Source organism: Rhododendron vialii, chromosome 9a, assembly GCF_030253575.1.
Source record: "Rhododendron vialii isolate Sample 1 chromosome 9a, ASM3025357v1".
NCBI lineage: Eukaryota > Viridiplantae > Streptophyta > Magnoliopsida > Ericales > Ericaceae > Rhododendron > Rhododendron vialii.
In genome coordinates, this window is record NC_080565.1 from 22,073,387 (window position 1) to 22,098,033 (window position 24,647).

At 44.6% G+C, this 24,647-nt stretch overlaps 1 protein-coding gene across 1 annotated transcript; it reads left to right on the forward strand.

Moving 5' to 3' along the window:
- Positions 1-22,484: 22,484 nt before the first annotated feature.
- LOC131299699 (uncharacterized) lies at positions 22,485-23,575 on the forward strand. The gene is made up of 2 exons (XM_058325278.1): positions 22,485-22,715; positions 22,784-23,575. Exons 1-2 carry the CDS (start codon positions 22,485-22,487, stop codon positions 23,573-23,575), a joined length of 1,023 nt encoding a protein of 340 aa, XP_058181261.1.
- Positions 23,576-24,647: the final 1,072 nt, after the last annotated feature.

Consider the following 24,647-nt stretch of genomic DNA (forward strand, 5'->3'; position numbering starts at 1 on the left):
ATATTCTCGGGATCTCACTCTTTAACGGAATACCACTGTTTCTGGACTCTTCCAGAGTGTTCCCTCTACTTCAACGTCTGATAGGACTTCTCTCCTTGTTCGGCCATCTCATGGCCGAACAGACAGCCTGGACCAGTCACTTCACATGTAACTGGTCCTTTATCAATCATTTGGACCATTTCCTTCTTAGGAGCTCTCCTCCTGTTCGGCTTTCTCATTGCCGAACAAGTTACTTGAATAGTGGCTTCACATGTCACTTTCCTTTTATTTGGTCCAATAACTTCTCATGTTTTACTGAATTGAGACTTGTACAACTTCTCTGGACCAATGACTTCTCTTGATCACTAGTCCAGAGCGCGATGACTTTTCCTTCACTCCGTGTTCGGGCCCTTCTTGGACCTGTTCGGGAGTACCTCCCTACACAAAGATGGCCAGAATATGTTGTTCCCAAGGATGATATTGGTGGCTTGATTGAACGAACCCCAAGAAAAAAGATTTAATTCTATGGAGCCATAACGCCATGAGGCTTAGCATGACACCGCGCGGTGTTTCAACTTCCCATGCAACTCGTCGATTTTCGAAAACAGTCGGCTGGTTTAAGGGTGCCCATTAATATAAGCATGCCCTTTCATTGGCTGGAGCCTTTTAAAAGCATGGTGGTGCCTCATTCCGGGCACCACCATCCAAGTTTTCTTAAGTCTCTTCAAATTTCTCCTGTTCTTCTAAAAAACAAGGTGTTCTCAAGGCTTCCAGCATGGCGGACAACAGCTTGGTGGCGCGAGTGGTTTCCTTGGAGGCTGAAATGGCCTTTTATCGCTAAGAGATCGAGGAATTCAACCGACAGATCGCGAGGCTCATCTCTACCATCCGCACTCTTCGCCGTGCCGTCTCTAATCTTCAAGACTTGGCTTTCGACCAACTGGACGACAAGCGCGACCCCGACTTCACACCAGAGTGCAAGTCCATCGATACCGCGGAGGACTCTGAGGGCCATCCGAACGGTTTTGATGACCATTCGGATGGAGCAAATGACGCTTGTGGTGAGGGTAGTGACTGAGGACGAGGATGAGGAAGAAGAAGAAGAAGAAGAAGAAGAAGAGAAGAAAAAGGGCAGTAGGAATTTTTTTTTGTCTTGTTTTGAAATACCGGGGTAAGAACACAAAGGGCAGTAGGATTTTTTTTTGTCTTGTAATGAAATACCGGGGGTTACCCCGGTTTAATGAAATGAAAGTCCCTTTTTCATCCATATTTATCTGCTTTCTTTTATTGTTTATGAGCAAACTTGAACAAACGAAACGCCATGATCTCGATCGTTAAGAAATCCTTCAGAAATAATGCCGAGCGGGGCTGTCTAACTGCGCACGGCGTATTAAATTCAGTTTGGTTCTTGCAAAATGCACTATTAAATAGGGACGGGGCCCAAAAGTGAATTTTAGAAATCCAAATATTCTTTGAACAGGGTTCAGGACCTGAGAATTCTACATGTCATGCTAATATGCCGTGCGCTTGTTCCAGAATGCCGTGCGGGGCTATGGGTTTCGAACCTGATCCAAATTCGATTCCAGACGAACCGGTTTAAGGGGTATAAATGGGGTGAAGCGTACACAGTACGCCCCACCATTCAAAATTTTATGCCCATCTCTCTTCTCTCAATCCTTTCTGCTCTCTCTCTCACGACATCTCTCTCTGTCCCGATCATCTCTCTATCTCTCTCTCTCCTGATCATCTCTCTTTCTCTCCTCTCTCTCTCCCAACAAACGTAACCGAGTACACTTGTCCTTCCTTCCTGCCCTGCGAAACATCAGGGAGATAGCCTGCTTTGACTGGGGTGGTGTGGCTTTGGGGGCATGCTATGCCTTCATGGGGTCTCTTTCCTGTGGAGCGGGGAAGAGCTTTGGCGGCTACTGGAGGGTCTGGGAGGTATAACTCAAAACCTTGCCTTTTCCTTTACTGCTAGTTAGCTTTCCATTTGCCTTTGTATATCTCATACTAACTTTTTATGCTTCGTACTTTGTAGCTTTTGACGTACGAGGTACTGGATATGTATCCTCCCATGACCATGTGCCCTGACGACGTGATACTTCGTCGGGCCCTTCATTGGTCAAAGGAGTATCGGGGAGTGAAGAAGGGAAAAGGCGATCTGAATGCATATCGGTTGTACTTGGGCGAGTTGCGTCCTGACCAAGTGTCCATGTTTCTTTGATTTCTCCTTGTGCACTTCAATCGAATAATATCATGATGTATGCTTCTGATTGCAGGTGCACCAGCACATCAGGGGCCGTTTTGAAGTCCCTTATGTTGCTAGGAGCAGAGAGGTGGCAAGGGGGAGAGTGCTCTTGGAGTCCCCCTATGGCTGGCAGTGGTACTTGGGTGACCGGGTGTCACGTTAGTCGCTAGGGCTTGACGCTTTCTTGGTCCTTGGACCACTCTCTCCTCTCTTGCTGACGACGAGCAAGTATATGCTGGAGGAGGTAGAGCGGTTCATGCAGCTAGACCCTCAGCTAGAGCCATTTTTCCACGCTGGTGCTGACTACGCAGAGTACAGGTCTCAGCACCTGATGAGGGGCTTTGGGATTCGTGCTGCTTGGGAGGCATAGCAGCAGACGGGAGGTGGCAGAGGTGGAAGTGCAGGCCGTGGTGACGGCGTGGGTTATAGCAGGGGCACTTTACCTGCTCTTTCCTGGACAGTGACGTGGTCTCTACTCAAGGAGTCCCTAGTTTAGTGGAGGTCCCACATCCAGCAGTTGATCCTCTGAAATTCCTTGTCGAGGTATAATCATGTTTCCATCTTTTTCCATGCCTGCTTTCCCTTATGCATATTTTGATTGACTTTCCTATCATGCAGGTGACTCTGGAGTATGCTCGGGAGATGGCGGTGGCCATGCTAGGCCTCGAGCAGTTGGTACAGCCGTATGCCATGGGCCATGGGCCATGGGCCATGGGCCATGGGCCATGCTCCGCCGGTGCTGCATTGCATAGGAGGAACAATGGTATATCTTTATAGTCCTTACTCTTATTGCCTTATATTTGCGAATATGACACAAATGTTGTATGAATGTCATGCTTTTGCAGGCTAGAGGAGGGGCTTCTCAGGGATTGGGTCAGAAGTCTGTGCGCATGCTCGCACCACATGCTTGTGTTGCTAGTGCATGGGAAGAGCGACCCTCAAAGAGACAGAGACGTTCGCACCCTACTGAAGATGAGCCTAGTGCCAACTCAGAGGAGACTGAGGAGTATGAAGATATCGATCTGGAAGATACCTCAGAGAGCTCGGTGCCTAGAGCTGCAGTCGTCCCCGATGTATTTAGCTTCGAGGCAGAGGAGGGTGCTTTTGAGGAGGATGATGATGAGAGTGAGGATGCTGAAGAGGATTGAGCCTTTGCCTTTTTGCTTTTTGCCATTTTGAATGGAGCCCGCGTGCTTCCCTTTTCGAGGGCAACTGTTTGCCCTAATAGATAGGATTTTGATCGTAGAGCTTGCGTGCCCCAATTTTGTTCTTCGACTCATGGATGCCATTTGGCTTATATAAGAATTAGCTATTCAATCTCCTTTATTATTGTTGCTCAGAGAAGTTGAATAATGCACACCATAACTTGCTATAACATCATGAAATTGAGTTTGATTTCTAACTTAAAGTAAGAAACATATTGACGAAGGAATAGACAACATGAAAAATCGATGCCACACCTTGAGAGTTTTGTACAAATGTCCTTTTTATGAACACGGTCATATATGGTAATGATGGCCTTTATGACTCGAAAGAATACTCAAAAGCTGGTCCCATGTCTTACTATGCTTTGAAAATGAGGAAATATTGACTTTTCAAGGTCGTGACTTCGAATTTTGACTAATAACTCGACCCGAAACTTAGACCAAATCACATTTGGCCATAATGACTTGTACGACTAGAAAGAATAGTTCGAAACGATGGCAAACGGATTTCAAATACCCCAATTTGACTCAAGAATAGGACTTTATTGACTTTTCGTACTACGACCTTGAATTTTGAGAGTTGACTGGAGGCGAGACATCCTCGAAGTCCCACATACTCGTTGAAATGTGTTTTGGCAGTTGGCTGCACTCTTACGGGCCTTAAATCCATTTTCAACCTCTATTGTCAAAATTGCAAAAACACTGGCTCTAGAGTGCCGTGCGTGGCTATGGTACGCCGTGCATGCTCTCCTAAAGCACCACGAATTTTTGAAATACCGTGCGAAGTTTTTATAATGCCGTGTGTTGTGATGGTACACCGCACGGTATTGGTTTCCTGACAATTCTGCAGCTTGCTCCTTCCCAAGACAGATTGCATAGTGACTGAAGTTTGACTCTTGCAGTGGTATGTCCGGGCCAGTGCATGCTTATGTTGGGTTTCTATACCTTCCCCATGTAAGACTCATGGAAAACTTGCACTTTTTGAAACCCAAGGCTCTTAGAAAGTTGAGGTTGTTTTCCCATTTCTCCTATAAATTGAGGCTTCCATCTTAAAATTTTCTTCACCGCAAACATCCTCCTTTCTTCTTTCAAATGGCTCTCTCTCACCGGTTCACTTCGCCTTTGCTTGGTTTCGATGGATGGCATTATTGGCTCAACTTTCGAGCTGTTGGCCTCTACTCCATGTGGTTCCTTCGCAACTTTCGCATTCGTCCGGAACTTTTGAAGGCAGCAGCAAACTTTTGAGATCCGTAGGTCCATGTGTTCTAGTTTGGTGAGCAAGAGCTTTGTCCTACCGTGGAAAAGTTTTGCGCATACCTTGGCGGCTTAAGCTCGAGAGAGGTTATCGTCCATCCCGTACGTGTGAACATTTCCAAGGTCCTAGCTGCGGTTCTTGGGTTGAGTGGTGGCACCGCTCGCTACTTGGTTAGCGACAATTGTCTCAACATCATGCGGCTTATCAAGATGTTCTCTCCTCTTGGTGACCTTACGAACATGACCTATCAGTCTCGGCGCATGTCGGCCCTTTGCATGTGCTTGTTGGCGGCTTACCTCTTGGTTCCGTTTGCTGGCCATGCTCGCTCAGCATTGGTTAGTGTTGCTGTCCAAATTGAGGCTTGGAAGGACGTGATTCCGATGGTTTTGGCTGAGACTTTGATTGGTTTAGACAAGGTTCGCTTTGGAGAGACCGGGTCTTTGGGGGTAGCCCTCTCCTTTTACCCGTGGGCTTCTCACTCAGCTCTCCTTTTTCTGGCTTTTTTCTTGTTCTCGTTTTACCTCAACACTCGGCTTGGCTTCCTATTGTTTCTTACTTGTTTTTCTCTCTTTCTTGGTAGATTTGGCTTTGTGACAAGGTGAACGTGCTGACTGTTCCCCTTGGCAACTAGACATATGAGGCTAGACTGTTGTCCCGTCGATGCTTTGAGTTTGCGGACCGTCGTGTTTTCGAGTGGGTTCATTTCTTCAAGAGGTTGCGGGCTGAAACCATTTCTTGGAGGTGCCCTTGGCTGGAACTTCCACCCATGACAGTGCACTACATGGGGCCTTAGTGGGTCGTACTTGCTGGTTTGGAGGCCTTTTCATTCTACATCCTTTACCAGATCAAGCACCAACTTGGTTTGAGGCAAGAGGCTCCAGAGGAGGTTTTGGTTGATGTCGTCTTGCCTCTCTTTCTCCTTTCTATCCTTTATCACTACCAAGAGTTTTGGGGTAGCCGAGAGGTCACTGATGTAAGCCCTTATCCATGTATGCTGTCATGCGGGAGCTATTGGAAGTGGCTCAGGAGGGACATTGCTGGGAGGGCAGGAGCTAGTGAAAACTGACTCACCCCTACCGCTTTGATTAGGAAATAAATTGTGGACCGCTTTGCTTTTTCATGTTGCACTTTTATCTTCAAGAAGTATGCTCAACCTTATGTAATAGAAGTAGTAATTAAAACAAAAGTGAGTTACGAAGGGTTTCCCCCTTCTTGATTCTGTGTTTTGAGTTCTTGCAACTAGTTTTTAATTTTGATAGATTGCGACCGGGCCTCAAAGCAAGGCTACTTACGTATCCTTTTTGCAAAGGAATCAGGTCATGACGTAGTTCAGGATAGGGTTCGTTCTGGTTTTGACACTCTCCTTTTGTGCTCTAAAATTTTGCCTAGTACTGCCCTTTCGGGTTTTCAGCCTAGCGAGCTTTTTTATTATATGCCTTAACTTTTGCCTAGGCTGCCCTTGAGGGTATTCAACCTAGCAGGCTTTTGCTCTAACTTTTGCCTATAACTGCCCGCCCTTGCGATTTTCAATTCAGCGAGCCTCTCTCAAGCATAGTAGCGTATGAGCTGATCTAGGTTGACCAAAGTTGAGAACTCATTTCCATCCAAATCGATAAGCTGTGATACTCCTCCAGATAAGATAGTCTTGATGATGTACAGTCCTGACCACTTCGGCCGAAATTTTCCTCGTGGATCATAAATCGTGCCCAAATTTCCTTCAAAATCATGTCACCTTCTGCCAAGTCCCTAGGTTTTACCTTCTTGTTGAATGCTCATGCAATCCTTCGTTGGTACCCTTGGATGTGGTAAAGGGCTCTTAATCTCCGTTCATTAAATAACATGAGTTCCTCGAACCTATTGCTTAACCTCTTTGCCTCTTGAACCTTACATTCGATCATGGTTCGAAGGGATGGAACCTCTAACTCAATGGGGAGCACGGCCTCCATCCCGTAAACCAAGGAATAAGGTGTTGTTCATGTTGGTGTACGTATGGACGTCCGATATCCCCATAGCGCTAGTGGTAGCTACTCATGCCAATTCCTTGCGGATTCAATGGTCTTTTCCAAAATGGTTTTGACAGTCTTGTTTGCAGCTTCCACGGCTCCGTTGGTCTGGGGCCGATATGTGGTAGACTTGTGCACTTGGATCTGAAATTCCTCCAAAAACTTCCTTAGCTCGACCCTTGAAGTGAATTCCATTGTCTGACACGAACGCTTGAGGAACCCCATACCGATAGATGACATTCTGCTTGATAAAATGTGCAAATTTTACCGCAGTCAGGGTTGCGTAGGAAGCAGCTTCTACTCACTTCGTGAAATAATCAATTGCAACCAAGATAAACTTATGACCGTTGGATGCTGCCGGTGTGATTCTTCCAATAACGTCGATTCCCCATACTGAGAAAGGCCAAGGAGAAGTTATTTGGTGCAGTTCTGATGGCAGAATATACATGAGATTAGCATGGATTTGACACTTATGACATCTCCGTACATATTCTATACACTCCGTTTCCATGGTGGACTAGAAGTATCCCTGTCTGAGAATTTTCTTGGTGTAGACACCCCAATCTGGATCTCCCAATTGATTTACTTTAATTTTCGGTTTCTTGTTTCCCCGATGATGAATTGGATCGAAAAGCAGTCTTGAGAACATAAAGGTTTGAACTTGGAGTGATTGGAACCCCTTTTAAACCTCTGTGAACCCTAAAACCCTAAGTCAAAACCCTAACCCCAGGTTTGACCAGCATGCGTTGAATTGGCTTCCACGCGCGTGTATCAGCTCGCCAGGTGTTGGTCAAAGGTCAAAGCTTTGACTGTTGACCAGCGCGTGGGTAGATAGCACATACGCGCGCTGAAGTCACTGACACGCGCGCAAATCAGTACCTATCCCTTTCACCTTTTTCCAGCTGGATTTTATAATCATCAGGGGGTCTACATGGCTGTAGAACCCCGTTTTCGTCGCCTGAACAGCATTTTGCAGGTGCATGGGGTTCCTCCCCTCACAATAACTCCCATCACCTTTTTCAACCTTCTTCACCACCAAGCAACCACAACCAGCTTTGTTGGCTGGTTGTATCACCTTGTTTGTCACCAACATTGCTCCTTCCACCCTTCTATATATACCCCCATTGGTCTTCCATTTTAAAGGGTTACAAAATCTCAAAGGTTACAAAAGTTCAAGCAAAAAAAGACACACAAACCCTAATACACTTGATACTTCATCACTCAAGCTATCTTAATACACTCATTTTACAAGCTCTACCTTCTTGTTCAACCCATTTCCAAAACCACTCAAGCAAAGTATAAACACCTTATTCTGCCTATTGTTTTGATCCCTACGGGGGGCTGGCAGGGCTAGAGCTGGTAATCAATACCAGTTCTACCCCTAAAGTCAGCAAGGTTACAAGAACCATGAACTGGTTTTCTCACGCGCGCTGGACTCCCATGCGCGCGCGCCTGTAATAGGCTGCACGCGATGGTCCACGTGGGGATGGAATGCTAGTTATTTTCTATTTTTTTTAATATCTTATAAATCACTATGGTGCATGTTAAAATCTGACTAGTTGTTTTACATGATAAAATTGTTAATTTAGTTCAGCATGCTTCATTGTTTGCTTTGGGATGCCCCTGGGTTGCTTCTGAGTATGTTTCAGAGCCTAGACATGCGAAGCAAATTCCTGGAAGTCTAGTCAGAATCAGCGCGCACTTGTCCTTATGTGACGCACGCTCGTCGGTTCATTTCCAGTGATTGGTTCTTACATGGGCAACTTGGCCTTGAGCCTTGTTTTAATACCCCACTGTTTAGGGGTTGTATGTCAGTTTTATTCATTCTGTTTGTAAGTATTATCTCTGTGTGTACATATAAACTACTTGGTTTGGCCCCTGGGTGAGCATTGGTCTTTCCAGAGCCCAGAAGGGGATAAAATACATCCTGTGATGGAGTATCAACATGTGCGCATTGTATGGCTTTGGCGCGTGCCTGTCAACTTGCATGCATGTAATCCATGCATGCTGGTTGGCCTTTGTGCACGTTGAATTCATGTAAGACACTGTTTTGATAATTAATCACAGCATAGGATTTTATCCCATTTTATTTCTCAATGTTTCATCCATCCATGCTATTCTTGATCATATCCTGCAAATTGTTATAGCATTGATCTCCGATTAAACTGTTTCCCCGCCCTAATTGGCAAAAAATCAATTAATAAAAGAAGAATCCCAAATATTTTCACAAAATGCCTAAGTAGAGACCGATCTCCAGATTGGGCGAGAGGGGTGCCTTAAAACCTTTCTCCTCTCATAACCTGGCTCCCGAACCTAGATATGGTTACGATGGATTGGTGCTTTCACTTTTTCAAAATCAAACAGTGCGGCAGGTGCTTCGAAATATGGTTCCTTGGGTGTCGAACCTTCAAAACCTGAGTGGCGACTCTGTATTCTAAGCGCTTGCCATTCGTGCTCATGCTCCCTCGATTAGGGCCCTCGCCATTAGGAAAACGGAATTTCCTAAGGGCATGCTGCCCACAGTAGTGACTCCGCTGGGGACAATCGAAACAATATTAATTCAAACTTAGAGTTTAATACACTTGAACAATCCTTTAAAAGTCTATCAAAACGGTGAGCTTTGCGCTGCCAAAGGTTGGAATGGTGATTTAACAGGACCTTGTGTTCGGCCAATCCAATCTGGGACTTTTTCGATTAATCACTTGTATAGTTGCCTCTAAAGATTGACTAAATAAAGTGAGCCAAATTTGAAAAGGCATTTTGTGATTTTATGATTCTTCTCTTCTTAATCAATTTTTAGCATTTCTCATTTGCATCGATGTGGGATAGCCCCGTTAGAGTGTTTTGGCAACTTTGCCAAAGGAATGGGACTCCTTCGTTGCGAGTCAATGCCAGTAGAGAGAGGAGGATCGGCCCTAGGGGTTAAATATCCTTTAATGGGATTGGATTGGCTGCTTCCAGCTAGAGCACATCAGGCGAGCATCGAAAGTTTATCAAGCACTGCACCGGATTTTCCTTAATCCGAGTAGGCTACACATGAATAGGCTCTTAGATGTGGCATTATCGCCATTGATGGAGAATAATCCGGCATGGTTTATCGGAGCCCGGGGACCCCGAACGCCCAACAACCTTTGACGATGATAAGTCATTCTACCGTTTGACTGCTGCTGTGCGATTATGCGGGCAGCGGGAGGTATATCCTGACTTTAGTCCAAGGAAACTACTACAAGCCAAAACAAGCCATTGCATATACAAAGCACTAGCACACTTCAAACTAGGACAGGTACCTATAGGGTAAGATCTATTTGCATCTAACCCCCTCATACTATCTACGTGTTACTGCTTTTCCTATCGCATGCACTGTACATACATTTCGTCTTGCGTAGGGGCATGTTTTAGGGCGGCTTCTAGGTTCTCGTTCTTTCGAGTCTATCTGAAAACACTGTCTTGGCCCGATGAGGAGTTGTTCGTTCTGTCGAATGCATGTTATCAATTCTTCAGAGTCCTCAGATCAGCAAGACTTTGGGAAATCAAAACTTTCTAACCCTTTTATCTACCTGGTTGAGGATTCAAACAGAAAGTGAGGAACAACGGAGAGAATGTCGTGATACTTATACCATTTTGGTTATCGTGCGAAGCACATACACCGTTTAGGCTAACAGCGCTGTGCCGCTCATGCCACCTTGGTTCCAGTATCACGTCATCAACACCAAGTTGTTCGAACTTCAAAGTTGAAACTTCAAGAGTGAGGTAGTCAAAGGTGTAGGCATTTTTTTTTGACATCCTTTTGTTTCATCTAATAAGGATACATTACCGAAAAGATTTCTGAGGATCTTGGCAGTGTCTCATCACTTTTGAGACAGACTCATCTTCTAGTTTTAGAGTCTAGGGTGACACTGACGACGCTGGCTGCATTTGTACTTTAGTCTTTTATTTAGATTAAAGTTGCCACGGGACCCCTACTGAGCCTTCTTTTACTTTGCTGCAAGTCCTGAACCATTGCACCTCCAAGGAGAGTATCGAAGCAGAAAGGCAAACCCACTTGGGAACGTCTGCATCAGAATCCGATTCAAAGGCTTGTTAGGCTACAATCCCAATCAGTCACAACGGAAGACTCTCTGTGTTCTCTGTTAGCCACTTTTCAATCAGGTTCGTCATCGGTCATTCAGAAAGTGGACCCCCCCCCCTTAAGTCACCAACTCCTTCATCTACATCAAGTACCTCTGGAACATCTGTCATGGCAGATCAACCACAACCACTCACTGTGGAAACTATGCTCATGAATCTCCAGAATAGCATCACCACCATGCAACAGAGGGCTGATCAGACAGATGCCAATATTACCTGATTGAATAACCTCTTCAACACTCGTCTTCCTCCAGCTGTCCAAGAGGAAGCCCAATCCTAGAAGAGTTCGAGTACCTCCTCAAAACCCAAATCCTGTAGGGGACGGGTCTGCTCAAAACCCTGACTTAACTGCTGCCAAGATGACCAAACTGGAAGAATCTTTCTCCAAATCCGAGAAGATCAGTGCTGGGGGAATCAACTTGGACCATCTCTGCCTATATCCTAATGCCAGGCTTCCTGACAAGTTCAAAATGCCTGACCTAGCCAAGTTTGATGGGTGTGATGACCCGAAGACTCATCTTTATAGCTACCATGCTGCTATGAAGCTATTATCGCTCGAATCTAAGGCCATGTCTCAATTGTTCCCGCAAACTCTCTCTGGGCCTGCTTTCCACTGGTTCCTATCACTTGACATTGTTAAGAGGAGGACTTGGGAGGACATTGGGGCTATGTTTATTTCGCAATACAACTATAACTCCCAACTAAAAATGACAACTCGGGAGCTTGAGTCAACTAAGATGGAAGCCAAGGAATCCTTCGCTGACTTCGTTAAGAGATGGAGGTCCAAAGTCGTTCTAATGACTGAACGCCCCGGCGAGAGAGACCAACTCCGCATTATCTCCCGTAATCTTCAGCCAGACTATACCAGGCACCTAGTTCTTGTCCAGGCATCTGCCAACTTCGAAACCTTCTTCGAATCTAGCCTGGACATCGAGGATGCACTACAGGGTGGAATTCTATCAAAAGGAGAATCTTCTAACCCCCCAAAGTCAAAGCCTCAGGCATACTCTGGCAATACCAATTCGCTGTTTGGGGAAGGGACTTACTCCAACATAGCAACCAGAGGCACTAATGCTTCTTCCTCCAATACTACCAACCACATCGCCGACATCAATCAGGTGCAAACACCACAGAACAACCAGTCTCGCAACCAACCCCACAGCTTTTCCACCATCGAAGCACCTCTGTCTTTGGTTTTGGAAAAGTTAGTCAAGTCTGGGCATCTCAAGCCCCTTGATCCAACTCCTCTACCTAAAAATTCATCACCCAACTTCAGGGCTAACCTTTAATGTGCCTACCACGGAGGGGCTGGTCATCTCACTGACTCTTGCTTTCGCCTCCGTCATGCGATCCAAGATCTCATTGACAATGGCATGCTCGGAACACCCTCGAAGCCAAATGTCATCTCCAATTCCATGCCAAAGCACAACATTATCTCGCATATTAGCCAGGTATCCCTCAGCTCCACTCATATCAATCCCAGCTCCACTATATTCAACCCTACCAACCATATATTCCCAATGAACCAACCCAAGCCGGTCGTAACCATGCCTTTGGAGCCAGAAGCAGAACTCATGTTCATAGGAGAGCCTTCTCATCCTAATCCAACTCCTCAACTCCTGCAAATGGGCCTGGATTTCTTCAATGAGATCATCGGTGATCTCCATGATGGCCTGATTTAGCCTATACAACTCGGTCCTACCTCAACTCGTCGTGATCCCATCTTTGTCATGACAGATCCCAACTCTTCTCAAAGCTTCGGGAATCGATTCAGGGCTGCAATGCCAACCTTGCCTGAGCCAAAACCTGAACTTAACATGCAAGCCGTAGGTTGGGCCATAGCTAATAATATTGACTATACTGCCCCCATAATCAATGAATGGACTGAACTTGAGCTTGAAGGGTTCCCATTACATCCCGAGCATGTCCCGCTCCCCGAACATGTCCCATTTGAGTAGGCCTGGAACGAAGAATGGTTGGCCGGAAATAACCAGGCGATACTCGATCCTTTGGATGGCATCTCTTTGTACATGCTATTTCAGCAGCCCGAACCTTTACTCCCCGAAGAGGAATACTATTGGGATCCCAAACCTGTTTGGCAATTTCCATTGGATTTTGACCCTAATCCTCTCCAAGGTTACGCCTGGCTGGATTACATGACTCACTTTGTAGAGGACGATCTTGTTCAGGAAGAACCTCGCATTTTAGGGGAATGCTTTTCCCCTTTGCCATCAATAGGCTTGTTAACTCGGTGTCTGATACCGAGTGTGACCCCACTTTCTACATCATTGATGAGGTACTTTCGTGCCCTATAGTTCCCTTTCCGAACAAGGAGGACTGCAGCATCATGGTCACGGACCTTGTCCCGCTAGCCGATCTTTGGGATGTTGACGATGTAGTCAATGTCCAAGTTGGAACAGAAGTCTGGACCGTCAATCGCTCTTTGGCCAATGGCGAACGTTGGGATGTTCCTTTCATTACCAATCCAGAGCCTGCTCCAGAGATTGTGGCAGTTAAGGATTTGGACTTCTGAGACACACTGCTGGTGAAAGACTTGGCTAAAGCTCTGGGATTGGACATGGAAGTGCCTACAATTGCACCAATCACTGACAAAGGAAAACAAACAAATTGGGAGAAGTCCCTGCTGATCTCTGGGATGTTAACCAAGACCATCAGGTTGTGCCTTCTTTGGGAAACGTTCACAACGTTACAAGGAGTGAACAAATTTTCCAGCTTGCTAATCTGCAAATTGGGAGTTCATCCAACCCTTCTAACCAAAGGAACGAACCCTTTGCTTTACCAAGGTCTGCACCGTTTGAGGTACCTGGTGGCTCCCCGAGCACAGACATGATTCAGAAACAGGTTGAGCAGATTCCCGCTGCCATATCAATCTGGGGACTAATCTGTTCCTCCCGTGAGCATCGTCAGAAGCTTTGCCACACTCTCTCTCGCCTCGAGGTTCAAGTTGATATCACTCCTGAGGCAATGATATCTCTCATCCTCCTACCTACTTCCAAGCACACCGTGGTCTTCACTGATAAAGACCTGCCAGTCGAAGGGGTTGACCACAACCGCCCCTTGTATATCACTGTCAAATGTCGAGGACTCTGGGTTCCGATCGTCCTCATCGATAATGGTTCAACAATCAACATTTGCCCTATAAGGGTGGCTTATCATCTGGGACTGGCTAAGGACTTTGCGCTTTCCAATTTGGCTGTTAAGGCATATGACAACACTCGTCGTATGGTCGAGGGCCCGCTGATACTCAAGCTCGTTGTTGAGGGCTTCAAAATGGATGTTGAGTTCCATGTCGTCGACATCCTGGCCACTTTCAATCTTCTACTGGGCAGGCCATGGCGCCATAGATCTGACATCATGGCTATGCCATCTACTCTCCAACAAAAAGTCATGCTGGGACTTCCTACCGACACATTAACTATTTGCGGGGATTCTGGGATTCGTCCACTTAAGGAAGATGGTACTCCTGTTCTGGGGATCATGCACGGCGAATAAGACATCGATCTAGGGAGTATCTTTTTTGACACATCCGGCTTTGTTTTGGCCATCAACGTGGACCGGGACTTCATCATAAGCTCTGTCGCCTTGGACATTATAAGAAGGATGTCCTATCTACCCGACCTGGGTTTAGGGATTCATCAACAAGGGATCTCGGAATTCCCTACCTTTCCTTCTTGTGAGAGCCGTTTTGGTTTGGGGTACATCGCATCTGCCAATGATGCCAAAAGAAGGAAATGTACGGGAAAACCTCAAACTCTCTATGGTGATCCTGACAGCTACTTTGTGCGCGAGATGGGAAATGCTACTTACATCGGACAGGCTGAGCCTTTTATCGATTCAGAGATCGGGGAACTGCTATTGGGTTTCGAGGTTTTCGCTGACGACACCTAGTCAAACAACGATGAAGAGCCGGCAAGGGAAAAATTTAGGAAGAAACTTAGCCAGCCGAAGGTGAAGACTGACTGGCTGGGATCTTTCAATTAGGGGAGCTTGGAGCAGTTGTTCCATGAATTCTCCCAAGTGGGTTTGGCTGAGGAGGATGAAGAAGCCGAAGTGCTCATGCTCAGGCCCGATGCCCTCGACGATCCCACCTCCCTTATCATGGAAGCCAAGGGTAGCTTGAAAATTTGCATTTTCAAACCACGCTTAACTTGCATTGATGACGCATCTGAGTCTGAGTCTGACACAGAGTCTATTGAGTCTTCTGAGTCTAAGTCTAGCTCTGAGTCAGAGTTTGTGCCTATTGGCCCTCCACGTCATAGCTTTTATTTCGAGTTTGACTCTGCTGTACTTGGCAATCCTGAGGGGTCTTATAAAATGAAAGAATCTACTTCTGACTACTTTGATGACTTATACATAATCTGTGTTGACCCCGACGATACAGGGATAGATTGCAATGGGGATATTCCCAAGGAAATTCGTGCCCTCATCGAGAGGGAAGATGAAAGGCATGCTCAGCCGTTAAAAGAAGAAGTAATTTCTATAAATTTGAAAGATGAGAATGATCCCCGGATGGTTCAAGTGGGCTCCACGATTTCTCCAGAGGAGCATTGGGATTTCAAGGAGTTGCTGACTGAGTTTAGTGATGTCTTCGCATGGTCTCATCAGGACATGACTGTCATCAACCCTGAGATAGTAGAACATCGAATCCCTTTACTGCCAGATGCTAAGCCAGTAAAGCAAAAGCTCAGACGGATGAGGTCAGATTGGGTACAGAAGATCAAAGACGTGGTCACCAAGCAGATTGATGCTGGTTTTCTCATGGTTTCTTAGTATCCCACCTGGGTGGCCAATATTGTTCCCGTTCCCAAGAAGAATGGACAAATTCGAGTCTGCGTCGATTTTAGGGACTTGAACAAAGCAAGCCCCAAAGACGATTTTCCCTTGCCACACATCGATGTACTTGTGGATAATACTGCGGGGCATGCCTTGCTTTCATTCATGGATGACTTTTTAGGTTACAATCAGATTCTTATGGCACCCGAAGACCGTGAGAAAACAACGTTCATCATTGAGTGGGGAACTTACTGCTTGTAACGCCCCGAATTTTGGGTACGTTAAAAGGACATTTTATTCATAAAATCAAATGGAGTCTGGCTCGTATTACAACAAAACTCCTACAAGAGTCCAATATTTACAAAAATGAAGGGGGTTCTACGGTTCCTAACTACAGCTCCTCAGCTCCTCCATTCTTGCCAGCTCCTCAGCTCCAAAAGCCTCCACGGTGAACTGCTTACCCTGATCATCTACAAAATCTGACACATTATACCGGCGTCGCCACCCATATAATATGTCAGGGTCACCAAAAAGGCAACACCGTGAGCTACAAAGCTCAGCAGAGTAATCCCATACCCGCTAACCCATAACTTATAAACAAAGCTATAATACATCAATTTCCACATGATAAGTATATACACAGTTAATCAATGACACATCCACATTCATTAATCATCTATTATTGGTGTCCAAGAGTTTCGTGTTTCTCCTACGTGACTCATCGTAGACTGTGTCAACATTTTCATTTACAAAACAATCTTTCAAAAACCATTTGTTTAACACAAAACATTTGCATTGGCTCCGTACCGCGGATAACCAAGCTATACACACCCAACCTTTTTAAAATCATTTGCATTGGCTCCGTACCACGGATAACCAAGCTACACACCCAACCTCGGTTCCGCCGTTCCGGACTCCCGAGTATCCTCACAATGGTTCCGCCGTCCCGGGTTCCCATTGGCACACACACACGCACATAATGCCACACAAAACTGGTCATTATGTAATTTCAAAAATATTTTCTTCCTCGAAAAATATTTTCCTTTCATTAACCACACCCTAGGTGTCATGTTTCTACTTTCTCGGTTCTCGTGTCTCGTTACATGCAAAGACTCCGCGGTAGGACAAACGTAAGCAAGAATCATCCTAACAAGATCATCCAATTCTATATTACTCATCACGCTCAAATACTACTTATAGCATAACGCCACATGTACAGACGCCCTTGGAGTGTATCACTTATGCTTTATTCAAAGCACAACGCCACATGTACGGACGTCTTTGGAGTGAAATCACTTATGCTTAATCGGAGGGCCTTTGCCACGAGAGGCAAAGGTGCGCTCACTCCTTGTCTGTTTTGCAGATCAAAAGGTTCTGACGATAAATTAGGGTTCCGGTCAAGAGGCACAAGAGACCGTAACAATCTAGTGCTGTTCAAAGCATTAATTGAATTTGTCCACCTACACTTTGCATTAGAAATTTGAATAGAATGTCGTGGCCTGCTCAAAAGTCACATTTTTGTCCTCTGGGACTTATTGAATTTTCGTCCCCGGGACTTGTCACATTCTCGTTTCAATCCCTTGAGGACTCGTCTCAAATTTCGCACTTTGAGGGCTCGTCTTAGTTTTAGTCCCCTGAGGACTCATCTCAAATTTCGCCCTTTAAGAGACTCATCGTCAATTTCGCCCTTCGAGAGCTCATCTCGAATTTTGCCATTCAGGGGCTCTTCTCATCTCGAATTTTGCCCCTTGAGGGCTTGTCTCGCATTTCGCCTTTCGAGGGCTCGTCTCGTCTCGAATTTTGCCCTTTAAGGGACTCACCGTCATTTTTGCCCTTCGAGGGCTCGTCTCGAATTTTGCCCTTCGAGGGCTTGTCTTATCTCGAATTTTGCCCCTTGAGGGCTTGTCTCACATTTTGCCCTTCAAGGGCTCGTCTCATCTCAAATTTTGCCCCCTGAGGGCTTGTCCCGCATTTCACCCTTCGAAGGCTTGTCTCATCTCGAATTTTGCCCCCTGAGGGTTGTCTCTCATTTCGCCCTTCGAGGGCTCGTCTCGCACTTATGCTACTATTTACACTAGCTTTTAGTCCCCCGAGGACTTGTTTTGAAAATTTTTACGACACTTGGCACTACAGGCACTCAATCTTCTCATGTTTACTGCATAATTTGCATTGTCCCAATTGAACTACGTTCGTCAGATCCCTGCAAACGAGGTACATAGCAAGCTCCACGAGTGCGACCATCACCATCATCTGCCTGCACTTTGATTTTACGTTTGTGTCTCTGTTTAAAGACTTTAGAGCAATGGATTGGGATGCTTATTCTTTAAGCGTCACTCGTACCAATCAATGGTATTCAAGTTCCGTTAAAGAGGGACTACTGTAGACACCCAAATCTGGACCTCAGAGGTTCTTTAAATGCCCCGATGATGAATAAAAGAAACAATATCTTCAAGAGCTTGAATGTGGACTCCCTAAGCCCAAAAACCTACAAAACCCAGAAAGCCCAAGAAAAGCCCGAGATTGAACTTTTGACACCACATGATCACTTCTACACGACACGGTACAATGAAATTCATTACACCTCACGAGGTCATGAAGTAAACCGCACGATGTTTTAGGAAAGTTCTGACTGGCTCAGAAAACTGTCAGCCATGCTTACTTGAGCCACAGCTCAAAGTCCACTTGGCAGAGAATAATAGCTGATCCAGAGGATACCTTCCCCATTTGCATTAATAATCATTGGCTCTTGCCTATAAATACACCCCTCCTCTCAAGAGAAAAGGGCTCTACAACCTCATTCTTAGATACTTCTTCCATCCCCTACACATACTTTCATATTCCTTTGTTTCTTGAAGTCCCTTCTCTTCATCCATGTTTTCCTCAAAGCCTTGAGAAAGTTATCATTAACATTCTCTAGGCACTCCCCTTTCCATTCAAACATTCCCCCCCCCCCGGTCCCCCTTTTTCCTTTTCAAAGCTTAGTGTTTTACTAGCTCTGAAATTCCAAAACACCAAGCTCACGAGACATCCATGCTCATCCACCCCTCGCCTACACTCATCCAAGTCCATTCAAGCTCAAACTCGAAGGTAAAAACAAGTTTCCTTGGGTCAAGCTTAGCTTTGGCCCTGAGAGGACTTTCTGCAGTCATTTTTGACCCCTTTTGGTTAAGAACTAACTCAAAAACCATTTTCAGAAACTAAAACTAGCTGCTGTAATGGATTTATTACACTGTACGGTGTCTTTTTACACCGCACAATGTAGTGCATCGCAACATAAGGCATTTTGAAAGTCCATTGTTATTCTATTTTGACTGTCTTGATCACACTAACTCATTGTTGGGTCTGTTATTATTGCCTAAATGTTACTCCAAGTATGTTTCAGAAAGAGACCACATCCAAAAGTCATGATTTATCTTCCAAAAAGGAGTTTTCTTGATCACTTAAATAGATCAAGTGCATTAAAAAGGTGTTTTATAAACTATTGTTAACCATAAGCATAAGGTTGCTTTGAATCTACAATTTGGAGGAGCGGTGTTATTCTGAAACATACTGAGGGTTATGCTTAACGGTATTTTGAGAAATATTGTACAGAGTAACTGGTGTGCCGTGTCAGGATCTAGAATATAATGGCAGGCCTGATGGTGAGTTATTACATCGCATGGTTTATCTGGACATCGTGCGTGATATCTGCATGAACCACGCGGTGTTATAAGTGATCAAGACAGTTTTGATGTTAACTTGTTATTCTGTTTCCTGCATATCATTTTCTTTATCATTCACTATACAACAAGCACCACCAGCACTCCAATGTGAAATACTTAATCCCATGTCCCTTCCCCTCATATTTGTTTATTAAGAGTTTGGCTTTCCAATTGACATTGAAAGATCTTCCATTTGAAAATGCTAAGTACAGACTGATTCTTATCGGGCGAGTGGGGTGCTTTTCTAACAAAACCTTCCCCATTCGTAACGGGGTCCCCGGACCCAAAATCTCAATGTTTTCGCTATGACCAAAAGCCTTTTTCGAATGAATTCTCGGTTTCTCGGATCATCCATCTCAAAAATTCAGGTGGTGACTCTCGAGGGCTCACCGTGAAGGAGCCCACACAATGATCCACTAGATGAAGTGTCATTAAACCTACTCTTTGATGAGGGGGTTACTAATGATGAAATAAGGGTAATCCACCCCATCATGGATAGGTTTGGCAACTAGTTGGGATTTGTTGGCACACGAAAAGCTGACAACAGCGATGAAACGGAGATTGAAGCTCAACTAGAAGAACCAACAGTAGTGGCAAACCAAATGGCCCTCTAGGACTTACAGGGTGACAATAGTGAAAGTGCAAATCAAGATGACAGTGAAGTGTTGATGATCAACCTTGGTGAAGAAAAAGATTGCTCTGAGTTGATTGTGGATGCTGCAAAGGGGGCTTACCCAAACCGGACCGTTGAACATTCTCTAAAATACAAAATAAAAAATGTTGACTCTGATCTTAGTACTGATTCTGATTTCGACTCCGAATCAGCCCAGTCCGAGTCTAGTGTTTCATCTTTTCAAACTACTGAGTCTAGTGAGGAAAACCTGGTCAAAGCGCCAAGGCATGATATTTATTTTGAATTTGACTCTGAAATGTCTTTCGGCAATTTTAGCAATGAGATTGAAGATTTAGAGTATTTCACTTTGCCTATGATTAACTGTGTGGATTTTGATAATCCAATTTTTGAGAAAGAAATTCCAAAAGAAATTCTAGAATTCTTCGAGTGGGAAGAAGAGAGGCACGCCAAACCTTTTTCTGAAGAAATAATCATAGTAAACATAAGCTCTGAAAACGAGCCCAAGTTGGTTAAAACTGGTGCAACACTATCTTTTCAGGAAAGTGAAAAACTAATCCTTTTGCTAAAAGAATATAAAGATATTTTTGCCTGGTCTTATGAGAACATGCCTGGAATAGACCCCGAAATTGTTCAACACAAAATTCCTCTCCATCCTGATGCAAAACCTGTTAAACAAAAACTAAGACGTATGCGCCCCGATTGGGTCTTAAAGATAAAAGAAGAAGTCGCTAAGTAAATCAAAGCCGATTTTCTTATAGTCATCGAATACCCTTAATGGGTAGCTAACATCGTTCCAATACAAAAGAAGACCTGTGTAGATTTTCGATATCTCAATAAGGCCAGTCCGAAGGATGATTTTCCATTGCCACACATAAATGAGCTAGTGGACAACACCGCAGGACATGCATTACTATCTTTCATGGATGGGTTCTCCAGGTATAGTCAAATTCCGATGTCTCCAGAGGATAGAGAGAAGACCACCTTCACCACACCATGGGGCACCTACTGCTACCGAGGAATGCCATTTGGGTTGAAGAACGCTAGAGCCACTTACTAAAGGATGGCGACAACACTGTTGCATGACATGATGCACAAAGAAGTGGAGGTATATGTCGACGATATGATAATTAAATCAAAGGAAAGGGAAGGACACTACGAAGCACTCCGAAAGTTCTTTGAGAGGATTAGGCAATACAAGTTACGTCTTAATCCTCAAAAATGCACTTTTGGAGTAACCGCTGGAAAGATGCTAGGATTCCTTATCCCTCAAAGAGGAATCGAAGTGGACCCTTCCAAGATACAAGCTATCATGGAGATATCACCACCAAAGATAGAGAAGGAAGTAAGGAGCTTTCTAGGAAAGGTGCAGTTCATTAGCAGGTTCATTTCCAAACTCACAGCCACTTGTGAACCTCTCTTCAAGCTTTTGAAGAAAGACACAGATTTTGAGTGGAGCCAAGACTGTCAACAAGCATTCAAGGCAATCAAGGAGTGCCTTCATAACCCTCCTATGTTATCACCACATATCCCCGGAAAACCATTGATTATGTATCTCTCGATAACGGACACATCCATGAGATGTATGCTAGCACAAGAAAACAATGTCAAAGTAGAGTGCGCCATATACTACCTCAGTAAAAAGATGATGGACTATGAAACGAGATACACTCCTTTAGAGAAAACTTGCTGTGGGCTAGTATGGGCCACGAAGAAACTAAGGCACTACCTATTAGCACATTCGGTAGTTTTGGTTTCTCATTTAGACCTAGTCAAATATCTTTTCAAGAAACCAGCACTTATTGGAAAGTTAGCTAGGTGGTTATTGCTGCTAGCAGAGTTCGACCTCAAATACATGACAAGGAAATCAGTAAAAGGAAGGACTGTGGCAGAATTCTTGGCAAATCATCCTATGACAGAGGCTAAAGCAAAAGACTTCATGTTCCCAGACGAAGACATCTTATTTCTCCTAGACGACACCTGGCAGCTTTACTTCGATGGAACATCAAACCATTGTGGATATGGTATAGGGGTATTGCTAGTTTCCCCCAACGGCTCTCATATCCCTCTGTCATATAAACTGAGGTTTGAAGTCACCAAGAGCCAAGCTGAGTACGAAGCCTGCATTGCTAGGATGGAGGCAACCCTAGAACTACGGGCAAAAAGGGTAGATGTCATTGGAGATTCAAACCTAGTGGTGTCCTAAGCAAGAGGAGACTGAAAGGTTAAAGAAGATACGCTAAAACTATACCACTCTGTGCTGGAAACTCTAATTCCACAATTCGACTCTGTTATCTTCACGCACACTCTACGAGTGAGTAATTTGTTCATAGATGCATTGGCAACATTGGCCTCCATGGTCGAAATACCCCTGGGCTTCACAATGCAGCTGCTAATGATCGAGCAAAAGTTCAAGCCAGCATGTGCGTGCACTTTCACTGAGGAAGGTGAATACGATGGAAAACCATGGTATGAGGACGTGAAGAAGTCCCTAGAAGAGGGAGGGAAAGTATCCTTCTAAAGCCATCTCAAAGGATAAGATGGCTCTGCAAAAGTTCGCCGCCCAATTTGTAGTTTGTGGTGGAGCACTATATCGAAAAGCACACCTTGGCCCCAATCAACTTTGTGTCACAACAGAAGAAAGCCAGAAGGTGATGGAGGAAATACACGAGGGAATTTGTGGGCCACACATGAGTGGGGCAACAATGGTAAAGAACATCCTACATCAAGGATACTATTGGACTACGATGGAGGCCGACTGTGTTAACTATGTTTGCCGATGCTACAAATGCCAAACTCACGCTGATCGCTTGCATATTCCCTCTACGGAATTATATAGCATGACATCCCCTTGGCCATTCTCCACCTAGGGAATAGATGTTATTGGGAGTATAAATCCAAAAGGGAAATTCAAGCATCATTTATCCTTGTAGCCATTGACTACTTCACCAAGTGGGTAGAAGCAGCTTCTTATGCTACCCTCAAAGCCACTCATATGGCCAAGTTTATCAGCACCAATATCATCTATCGGTATAGTGTACCTCACGAATTCATATGTGACTATGGATCACACTTCAAAGGGGCAACAAAGAAACTTTTTGCTGAGTTTGGGATACAGAATCATCGATCATCTACTTATCGGCCTCAAACTAATGGGACAGTTGAGGCTGCAAACAAAAACATCAAAAGGATTCTGTGGAAAATTATTGACATCTACACGAACTGGCCAGAAATCCTACCTTTGGCACTATGGGGTTATCGAACGACTGAAAGGACTTCAACTGAGGCTACTCCTTATTCCCTAGTCTATGGGATGGAAGTTGTCTTGCCTGTCAAACTGGAACTAACTTCACTAAGGGTTTTAGCTGAGACTGAAATGATCGAAGAGGATTGGGTTCAAAACCGCTACGACGAGTTGACATTACTGGATGAAAGAAGGCTGAGAGCATTATACCACGTACAAGGGTATCAACATCGCATTGCGCGAGCATTCAACAAAAAGGTGAAGCCAAGAGACATCAAGGTGGGAGATATGGTACTCAAAGCAATCTGTCGCCACATTTCGGACCTGAAAGGCATGTTTAAACCAAACTGGGGAGGACCCTACTTCGTCAAACGCATATTGTCTTGAGGAGCAGCATACATTGCAGATTTGGATGGGATGGAATTCACAACACCAGTCAACATCGACAAGCTGAGGAAGTATTACCCCTAAGAGACGCTCGTTGGGCTGAAAACCACAAGGGTGGGCGAACTCAAGCAAAAATTAGAGTAGCCTGCTAGGTCGAAAACTCGCAAGGGCGACTTAGGCAAAAACTAAGGCATAAATAAAAAGCTTGCGAGACTGAAAACCCGCAAGGGTAGTTTTAGGCAAAATCAAGAGCATAAAAGAAGAGGAAAATACCTGAGTAAACCCTAGCTAAAATGTAAAAAAACAAAAAAACAATCAAATCTCTTTTTGAAACTACATTTATGGCCTGATTCTCTCCATGGGATACGTAGGCAACCTTTAGATTGAGATTCGGCCACTGTTATCACTACTACTTCCGAATTTCTGATCTATCCTAAGCATACTCGCTATCAAACCATGGCAAAGGCATTTTTAATAAAGCAACCAGTGTTTTATTATTTTTAAGAAAAAAGGAAAAGCAAGCTTAAACAATTCTTGATCTATGAAAACTAGAATCAAACATGGAAAAGAACGGTTGTGTTCGGTTCTTAGTTTAGTTTAGTTTTTCAATCATTACCCTACTTCTTTCTCCAATCATTACCCTATTTCTCCAATTATTACTTTCTCATCTCTCTCTATCTCTCTCCAATCATTACCCATCTCTTCAATCATTACGCTATTTCTCTCTCCACCCACTATAAGGAGGTATTCCCGAACAGGCTCAAAGATGGCCCAAAAACATGGTACATGGTACGAGGGACCATGGTTTAAAAGTAATAGGGACAGTCGTCGTGCAAGACGATGTTCGGCGATATGGACCAGTGACATGAGAAGTTATTGATCCAGGAAGGTTGTACCCCCCTTGGTCCAGTAAACATGAGAAGTTATTGGACCAAGAGACTAATAAAGGAACAGTGACATGTGAAGTCACTGGTCCAAGTAGCTTATTAGGTAATGAGAAGGCCGAACATGAGGAGAGCTCCTGAGAAGACATTGGTCCAAGTAATTGATAAAGGACCAGTTGCATGTGAAG

Bases quoted from the DNA above. Each gene is read 5' to 3' on its own strand.
- LOC131299699 (XM_058325278.1), top strand. From the start codon at position 22,485: ATGGCTCTGCAAAAGTTCGCCGCCCAATTTGTAGTTTGTGGTGGAGCA. The intron at 22,716-22,783 runs GTTTGCCGATGC...GGAATTATATAG, and splicing joins AGGCCGACTGTGTTAACTAT to CATGACATCCCCTTGGCCAT.